The 10,110-nt window shown below is 30.2% G+C and overlaps 1 protein-coding gene across 1 annotated transcript; it reads left to right on the forward strand.

Moving 5' to 3' along the window:
• Nucleotides 1–5,291: 5,291 nt before the first annotated feature.
• Nucleotides 5,292–8,712, forward strand: LOC114315361 (membrane steroid-binding protein 1). The gene is made up of 2 exons (XM_028261980.2): nucleotides 5,292–5,816; nucleotides 8,090–8,712. Exons 1-2 carry the CDS (start codon nucleotides 5,506–5,508, stop codon nucleotides 8,439–8,441), a joined length of 663 nt encoding a protein of 220 aa, XP_028117781.2. The 5' UTR covers nucleotides 5,292–5,505; the 3' UTR covers nucleotides 8,442–8,712.
• The last annotated feature ends 1,398 nt before the right edge of the window (nucleotides 8,713–10,110 follow it).

Raw genomic sequence — 10,110 nt, forward strand, 5'->3', positions numbered from 1 at the left:
ATGGACTTGGGCCAAGACTATGGTCCAAGTCGGTTATGCAAAAATTGCCACACACACGCGCGCGCGTGCGCCGCCTGCTTGGATCGGTCGGGGTTCGTGGTCCGTGGTTCGTGATCCATGGGTTGTGGGTCATGGATCGTGGATCTTAGGGGTTGGGCTTGGCCCACCCATCTTAATCTTTTTGGGCCAAGCCAGTGTTGTGGGCTGCAGAATTATATGTATTACACAGATATATAATATGTGTGTAACTTTTCTATAATGATAATGATTTATTACTGCAGTTTTACAGGTTTAATACATAATTCATTTCTGCATTTGTGAGGGCCTTGATGGCTGGACCATCTTCCTCTCTCCCTCAGTTTTATACCCAGAATTTTTGTTCTTCTTGTATTCAAAAGTTTCCTCCAACTTTATATTATATTCTTCCTTTGAGAGAATGCTGCAAAGTTCTGTTCGTCGAAGCTACTCAGTCGGTGCATTGCTGTAGCTAGTCCAACCGTCGTATCTTAAGAGATAGACGTCGAACAACCTCCAACACCCAATTGGCGAGGCGATGAATCTGTTTTAAGGATACTGTCTAGTGCAAGTTTCGGTTTGCTTCCTTTTATTAGTTTTATTTTATCATGAATTTCTGTAAATTCCACCATGTTCTTGTTCTGAAATTTCAATTGTTTGTTCAACATGAATCTATTTGTTTTATGTTATTCCATAATTTATACAACAAATACAGTGATGACACCTCAAAACATCATTTTTTTTATGTTTACACTAAAAAAAAAGCCTTAAAATTAAATAGCGCCTCCTAATTTTGAACCTCCGAGTGGTAGTTATTTAATTAGTGAGAAATAAAATGTGTGATTTGAAATATGACTATTTTTTTAGATAAGTAATGATTTAAAATATGACTATTTAATTAACTTTGTCCCATTTTGATATGTGGACAAAAAATGTGATTTTAAGCCACTGGGTGTGCGATGATATTAATGTCATTTTTTTAATCATTAAATACAAGTCATTATGCAAAAGCACTTGCATTCTTTGCAATTGTTACCGCATTTTTTATTTAAGTCTTGTTAATATGTATTTTTAAAATATATATTAAGAAAGTTTGAAAGGTATTGGACATTTTTAATACACTCACTTCATGGTGATGTACAATATTTTCAAGTATTTTAGCAAATATTCTAACAACGCACATTAACAAAATTTTATTATCAAATATAATAATAAAAATAAAAATAAATGATATATAGTAGTATTATATTGATTTTTATCATTATAACTCATTAAATGAGAAACGGCCTACATTTATTGCAATAATTAATGCACAGATTATGTGCACAAAATGTATAAATTTTCTTATTAAATAGTGGAACCCACGCAATAATATCAACCTTGGCTTGTTTTGGCAATTCGGTTAAAAATTATTTTTTTAATTTTTTGATTTTTGATTTTTTTGAATTACATTATTTTTTTATTTTTTTACATCATTTTAAAAAAAAATTAAAAAACCTACTTTTCAAAACAAGCTGCTGTATCCATTATCTTTGAGAAATTTTTTGCACATAATTTTTAGGAGAAAATACTAATAAGTGGTATTGTTAAAAGTTATTACAGATTAATAAAAAAAAATTATAGTTTTAATTATTAATTCTTATATAACTACCATTTATTTGTAATTTTTTTTGAAAACTTACACTGCATTGAGATTTTTTTTTTTTTTTTTTTCTAATTTCTATTCACATAATCACATGAACTCAAGTGGAACTCACTCTTTCTTGAAAAATTCACACATAATTTCTGTGCACATAATGTGCTACTGAAATGTACAAAATTTTTCACAAAATGGTGACGTTTACACAATATGAGGCTCATATGGGTTCACTGTGAGAAATTATGTACACTTACATAATGTGTTCCTATCAAATATATCCTCATTTGAAATCATGTGAAATATATAATTAAAATAACTACCTTAAATTTTATTACGAGCATGAATCACAAAATAAGACAAAAAAAAAAAAAAGAAAAAAAGAAGAACGGATAATAGAATTTGCTATAGTCTACTTTAAAAAAATTCTTATTTGTCTATATCTATATTAACAAACTAATGCTATTTTCGACACACAAAAAATATTCCTTATATTAAAACTAAAAAAAAAAATGTTTTTGTATTAAATGTTATTCATTTTATTTTGAAAAATTAATTCATTAATTACAATATAATTAATTTTAAAGTGTATTAAAACTAAATATATGACATTAATTACTTTTTAACTAGTATTCCGGGTAACTGTTGGCAAGAGGCTAAAAGTTTTTTAGTTAGATAAGTTTTTTTTCACCAAATTTTTATATGTTTTTATATTTTAATAGACATTTTAAAATTAAAATTCATTTAGACTTTGTGAGCTTTTGACCTTAAATCTTAAATTTTATATGAAAGTTAATAAAATGTGCTACTAGCCCCCGAAGCTACATTAAGGAAAGATTTAAAAAATAAAAAATAAAAAATATTATAAAAAAAAAAACCCTAAAATCTCTCTTTGTTTCTTTGAGAATAGAATCATTAATTTGACCGACGGACTCTGTAGAAAATACAAGATTCAAGCTAACTGTTATACGTTCTTTCTTTACCCTTATAGAATAAAAGAATTACTTACCTTCTAATAAACAAATTAATAAAAAATTTGATCCAAACAAGCTCAAATTGAAAATGAATCCTCACATTTTTTGACTAAATAAAAAATTAAATAAACTACAAGAAAACAGTACAAAGTTAATTATCTACATTTCAAGGCAAGCAAATATTATTATTATTATTATTTTTTTATTATTTATTTATTTATTTATTTATTTTTTTTACAGGAAAATCTTTCTTGCCCTCCCGCAGGTCCAAGGCTACGCCCCTTGCGTAGATCATCAGGGTGTCCTGTTAGCCATTCCGACGTTCCGAGCAAGGAGACTATAACCTGAGAACTTGCCCCGACCTCTCAAGACAAGATTCACTTAAGTCAATAGGGGAGCATTGAACCCACATCAAGTGCTGATTAGACAACTTGAGGTTCAACCTCCTAACCAATTGTGCTTCTCCCAGGAGATTGGTCCAAAGGAAAAGGAATTGAACTCATGACCTTGAGGCTTAAACCTCAAGCCTTAACCACAATGCCAACCACCCTTGAGTTCAAGCAAATAATTTCAAGATATATTATGGAGAAAAAAAAAAAGACAAATAAATGATTGAAAAAAAGATGGTCTACACTTCCATCTCTAAATTTTAAGGTCCCTTACAAGAATAATATAAAATAATAAATAAATAAATAAACAATACTAGTACGAAATGTAGATAATTAAGTTTTTTGGTTTGAATTTTTTAGGTTAAATTTTTTTATTTTTTGTATTTTTTTTTAGTGAATATTTTTAAAATTTAAGTTTTTTTTTTTTTTTTTTTTTTTTTTTACTTTTTTTAGATACACCGAGCATCTCCAAGAGGATAGTTAAACAAGGTTTATTAGACATTTTAGCCAATGTAAATCTAATTTTGTAAATTTATATTAGTAAAATATTAACAATTAGTATTTTTTTATTTTAAAAATTAATTAAGTTAGTTTAAATGATTAGCTAAAATAAAGAGCGTGGTTGGAGAACACAAGAACTAAAGTAATTAGATAAAATAAAGAGTGTACTTTTTTTATACTTTACCTAGTGAAAAGTAGAGAGTGTTGTTAGAGTTGCTCTTATATGCATCTAAAAAATAAAAAAATTGTGAAAAAATATTTTAAAAAATTAATAAATACATAAAAATACAAAAAATATATTGAATTCTCATGTTTTTTATATTTTTGATATTTAGTGAATTTTTAAAAGATTTTTTTCACAAAAATTATATTTTTTATATATATTTATGTTAAATGTGTCTAAAAATTTAAAAAGTATTTTTGAAAAATAAAAAACAAAGTGAATATACTACTACTAATAAAAGTAATGATATAAATAAAGTATGCATAAAGATTATATCTAAAATTATATATCTTATTTCTATTTAGAAGTTTAAAAGTTGTTATTATAATTTATAATTATAAAAATATCGTTATCACATCATTTTATATGAAATTTTTATTACAAAAATTGGATTGAGCTGGTCTCTAATGAACTAGAGGTGTTGTTCTGGCCTGTAGGGCCAACCATGATCTTGTTCAAGGAAAAATTATAATTTAGTTCATAAAAAAACTTATGTATTTAATTATTAAAATTAATAAAATTTACCATTAATTTGTACTTATTTTTTTACAGTTGCCTTAATCGGTAATATCCCTTTGTGTCAATGACATAGACCATTTATTTTGAAAACTTTGCATGTATAGCATTTATGAAAAAAAAATTAAATAGATTTGATAACCATAACCTCATCATTTTATCACATTTTTCTTTAAAAAAGTGAATGATTTATTTAAAAAAAAACACACACGTATCATTCATTTTTTTTTATAGATAATCTAACTTATTTCATAAATGATTCAAAGGAATAATCAAAATGAGTGATTCCACGAACAAATCTAATTCATAAAAATTAAATATATATATATATATATATATTTTTTTATTAAGGGATTGTTTGAGATGATTTAAATAAGTGTATTTTTTGATTTTTTATAAAAAAATATGAAATATGAGTTGGATTTGAAGTGATGTAGTAAAAAAATGATGTGATTTAAATAAGATGATATGACTTAAATATCATAGTAACTTTTTGATTTTTTTAAATTATGTCAAACTAGGCCTAATAATTGTTCATGTGTAATCGTTGATCTTGCTAAGTGAAATATGAATAAAATATATATATATTTTACATAATTTTACGTACTTTTTTTATTTTCTTTTTAAAATCTCTTCTCAAATCTCTTAATTAAACGCGTCGTCTTATATCCAATAAAATGTAAGAATAAATAATAATGTAAATATTTTAACATTTACTCCCTACTAATAATCGTTAAAGCACTAGTCAAAGCCTCCATATATAGAAAATATTTAAAATATATTAAATATTAAATTTTACAATAATGATTCATCCTCCTTTTTCTCTCCACCCCTTTGACCCCCTCTCTCTCTCATTGGTTACATCTTTTTTTTCTTTTTCTTTTTTTTCCTACTCCTCCAATCACCACCCGCCACGTGACAAAGGAGGTGAGGGGTGACCCTCAAAATGGGGTCCCAAACATTATTGTAAATTTTAACGTTTATTCCCTACTAATAATCGTTAAAGCAATAGTCAATAGCTCCATATATAGAAAATAGTTAAAATATATTAAATATTAAATATTTTAACAATTCTTTTTTAATAATGATGACAGCTTAGCATAATTCAAAAAAAAAAAAAAAAAAAACCACACACAAAAGAGGACGCTAGACCAAACCCAGAAATTTATGAGTAGATAAATAGCAAGTAGGACTCCCCTTATTTTGCTCGCCGCTGCCCTCTCTCTCTCTCTCTCTCTCTCTCTCTAAACCATGGCTCTGCGACTCTGGGAGACCCTTGAAGATGCGATCACCGTCTACACGGGTCTCACTCCAGCAACTTTCTTCACAGGTCTCGCTTTGGGTCTCGCTATCTACTATGTTCTCTCCAGTCTGTTTGGTTCCTCTGGTAATAATCAACGTAAGAGTTCTAGGGATTTGCAGGAGGAGATGCAGCCTCTTCCCCCTCCTGTTCAGCTTGGTGAGGTCACTGAAGAGGAATTGAAGGTCTACGATGGTTCTGATCCTAAAAGGCCTCTTCTCATGGCGATCAAGGGTCAGATCTATGATGTCACGCAGAGCAGGTATATCAATCGACCTTTTTTTGAATGTTTTAGCATCTGGGTTTTTGGTTTTTGTTGTTTTTTTTTTTGGTGGGTATTTTAGCTTCGTGCAAGAATTTCAAGGGTTTGATCGTGAAGTTCTGGAATTAATTAGGTTATACTTGTGATGAATTTGTTAAGGTTGTGTGTGTGAAATTTGGGCGTTTCTTGGTGTGTTGTGCGTGCGTGTGTGTTGTGAAGTGAAGTTGTTGTGGGGTTCAATATATAGTTGTAAAATTCACTTTAGGGTTTAGGGTTTTCTTTTGGATGTTGATTCTCTCTGTCTTTATTCCCTGCTGAATTTCTTCTTGTTGATGCGTCTCCTCGTGCTCCTTGTTTCTAAAAAAGCACATACTTTTCTGGGATTCTGTGGAAACTATGTCGAAAATTGTCCGAACATCAATTGTACGGAATAGATTTAAAGTTCTTGAGATGTGGGCCGCAACAAGAATGATTGTGCCCTATAGATGTATTTTTCGAGTAGTTTTTCCTGAGTATTGAGTATGTAATATTGATGTTTGATTCCGTTAATAGGATATCATGGGCTTCTTGGTTGGATTTAACAGATTGGTAGATTGGTTATCATGGTGAAAATCTAAATGTCTTTTCTTGTTCTTTGTTTGCTAGAGCGCCTCCAATACAGGCCTGTTTTGCCTTTTCTTTTTTTTTTTGAAATGTTGCTCCAGTGGTGCCTAAGCAAATTTTTATACAATTACCATTTTTGCTTTTCAACTGTTAAATCATCTCACTCTAATCACAATCATTGATCACCGTAATAAATTGACGTGACAGATTTGGTTATTAATTTGGCAAACCATTGGAGCTTATTTGCGAAATCTTGTGCCAAAAGATATCTTTGGCAAGGGATTTGGCCAACCGTTGGAGATGATCTAGTATTAATAATCTAGCCTGTCGATAAACCTTTGAAGGCTTACAGTTGCCATTTATAGTCTGTTAATAACATCATTAATTGCCTGTTAGGATTTGAGATCATGTTCTATTGTCCTTAGCTGTCGTTTTACTGTCTATAGCTTTCTCCATAGTTATACGTTACACAGAGCTGCTTGGATTGTCACTTTTTTAGTAGTTATAATTTATACATAACCGCTTCAATTGCTGCTTTTCCGACATTTAGAATTTATGTAGAACCATTTGGAGTTGTCGGTATTGCTGCTTTTTTATTGTAGAATTTATATAGAATCATTTGGAATTGTCGGTATTCAGTTATTATTCTGTTGACCCTTCTTTTTTTTTTTTGTTGTCATTACGTGTGTCATGGGGATATGTTTGTTTTCGATTGGGCTAATGCATGATTGGGTAAGTTATCCATACTTGTATCACATAATGAATATACCATATAAGATACAGTGCATGAGTATGATACAGTGTTTAGGATATCCATTTGTAATGTTTGTCGCAAGATTCCAAACTTCTAAGTTCAATTTTTTCCCTTTTTTACTTGAGGTGGTAGTGTAAAATGCTGTGGGGGCTCAACCCCATGAATGTGTTAGGTTTATTTTTCTTTGATAGATCATTTTGCCACTTGGCCCTAATCCCCCTAAAACCCAAATACCATTTACAGTATATGTCATATATATAAATGTTTATTTCAAAAATAATAATTTTTAAAGTTTAAAGAAACAGAATTAAGTATAAATTTATGTTTTTTTTTTTTTTCTTCATTGTAGTCTAACTTATTTTATTCAAACTTTACCGTGTTTTTTGTGTTTAAATGATATACGTGTGTTCCTCAAATGTCCGAAGCGTGTCTGAGTTTAGAATTTTTTTCAAGATATAGAACACGTTTGGTGTTGGGAAGTGTCTGACAAGGGTCATGTTGTGTTGTTATGGACACATTGTCGGACATGACACACCATCTTCTTTTGAATTCTATACATATATACTAGAAGAGGGGTGCACTTGTGCTTGGAATCAGCTGGTACAAGGTCCATGGGTGTTCTTGAATTTGGCAGTTGCAGTTCCCGAAAGGTAGTTTAGGATTAAGAAGAGCTGTGACAAAATTGTTCATACGAAGTTCAGTGTAAACTTTATATTATAGCTATAGATATGTAGAGAGAGATACTGGTAAGATACTAAAGATATATTATTGCTTTCTATCTAAACAAATCAATGCGATTGCTGTTGAAAATCTAAATTGTTTATATTTTAAGCCCTTTTCACTTGCAAGACTTTTAGTCTGATGAATACTGAATCTACTGATTTACTTGCATTCAAACCCCCCACATTTGTCGCAGGATGTTTTATGGACCCGGTGGCCCTTATGCTCTATTTGCTGGAAAAGATGCTAGCAGAGCTCTAGCAAAGATGTCCTTTGAGGAGCAAGATCTAACTGGAGATATCTCTGGTCTTGGTCCATTCGAACTCGACGCGTTACAAGATTGGGAATACAAGTTCATGACCAAGTATGCGAAAGTTGGGTCTGTTAAAAAGACAGTACCAGTGACTGATGGGTCATTGAGTGGGGAAGCTGTCGAGACAACTGACCGCGATGTTGATGATAAGCCTACAGACAATGGTCCATCTGAAAATGCAGCTACTGGAATCACAGAAACCGAGTCTGCTGTTGATGCCAACAAAGAAGAATGAGGAATGTTGTTATCCCTACCGTATGAAGAAGTGAAGACAGTAATGTTTGGGTACTAGTGTTTGGTAAATGTCGTTTCACATAGAATTTTTGTAATATTCAATAAGGAAATGGGCGTGTTTAACTTTTCGGATTTGGATGCAATTAGTTAAATAGTTATTTAAGTGCATTAGAGATGCTGGTCTTGTTTTTTGTTTTTGGAAACAAATACAATGCAATAGCTTTCGTATTATTTTGGAAATTTGGCAGGAGTAGACAAACTCTTTCGAGAAAGTGTCCAGGTGTGACCTAGTCTTGATTAATGGAATTATTCTATACTAAATATTCGAAGTTGTTTGATAATGCCCTCCAATGGAGTGATCGAAGTATTGGTGATTCTGAAAATGGTGATGGTAGCTTGACAATGCCCTCCAATGGAGTGTTCCAAGTTGGTGATTCCAGAAATGGTGAGAGTGTGGTAATGGTGGTGATGATAATTGATGTGGTGGCAGTCCTGGTGGTGCCATGGTGGTTGATGGGTGGATTGGAACTTGGAAGTTGTTGGCGCCGGTGGTGGTGGGTGGTTTTGGAAAAGCAAAAAATATATAATATATATTAAAAAAATAATTGTCAAACCCCATATATGTTAGTATATCAAAGTCAAATCAACGTTGCAAAAAAAAAAATAGACTGTCGCAATGGAAAATCTTTCACCTTTGTGGTCAAAATCTTTTGTAGGGCTTTTTTAAAAAATAAATTAAAAAAAATAAATTTTATATCTTTGAATCTTTCCTGTTCTAGCAGAAAATCTTCCACGTTGTGCTCAAAAATCTCTTTTTAATTGCCATTTTCATATCTAGTTTTTGTAAATAAGATTATTTGATGAAAATCTAAAAAAGTAATCAATTTGTATAATTTGGATGGAAATTGAAATATAAGAAATTTAGTCAAAATCCCTTCATTGGATTCTTAATTGGTGAAAATGACCGTCAAATTTATTTTTCTTCACAAACTCCTTAAGAAGAAAATATATAATTGAGTAAGGATAAAGAAAAATAATTTTTTCTCCCCCTTTCTTGGACAATATTGTCATAGTAACATGTTACTGTCAAATAGAGTAATATGTTACTATCAGATGGAGTAACATGTTACTGTCATATAGAGTAATTGTCAACCAAAGTAATACGTTATTGTTATTGTTTATATCAATTTTAACGGTAATAATTTTTTTTTTTAAAAAAAATTTATAGTCAACATCGATCACATTTGATAGATCTTAATAAAAGAATTTTAAAAATATTAATTTATTAAAAATCGACATTTACATCAAAAGTTATATTATTTTAAGGTTTAATATTTTAATAATAGTGATATTTGTTGGCCTTTTCAATAATTTTTTTTTATATTTGTCCTTAATGCATTAAAATTTTATTATGAGGGGATTTCAACCAAATCTCATTGAAAAAAAATAAAACAAACCAACAATAGTAGCTCAAATTTTTGTTGCTCAAATGGCTCAAATCACTCAAAACGACGTCGTTTTGAGTGTAAAACGACGTCGTTTTGTTAGATTTGAGCCATTTAAGCCACAAAATTTTAGGTTACCAAACATTTTTCAAAACCATAGTGTTAGAGATTCACATTTTGTATCTACAAATGCATGCACAATGATGTGACAAAAGTAATAAATCC

This window comes from Camellia sinensis, chromosome 8 (assembly GCF_055761805.1).
Source record: "Camellia sinensis isolate YWXY chromosome 8, ASM5576180v1, whole genome shotgun sequence".
Taxonomy (NCBI): domain Eukaryota; kingdom Viridiplantae; phylum Streptophyta; class Magnoliopsida; order Ericales; family Theaceae; genus Camellia; species Camellia sinensis.

What these genes read in the sequence shown, in the direction of transcription:
- LOC114315361 (XM_028261980.2), top strand. Translation starts at nt 5,506, where the DNA reads ATGGCTCTGCGACTCTGGGAGACCCTTGAAGATGCGATCACCGTCTAC. An exon ending in TATGATGTCACGCAGAGCAG is followed by an intron (nt 5,817 to 8,089) that starts GTATATCAATCG and finishes CATTTGTCGCAG; the next exon opens with GATGTTTTATGGACCCGGTG.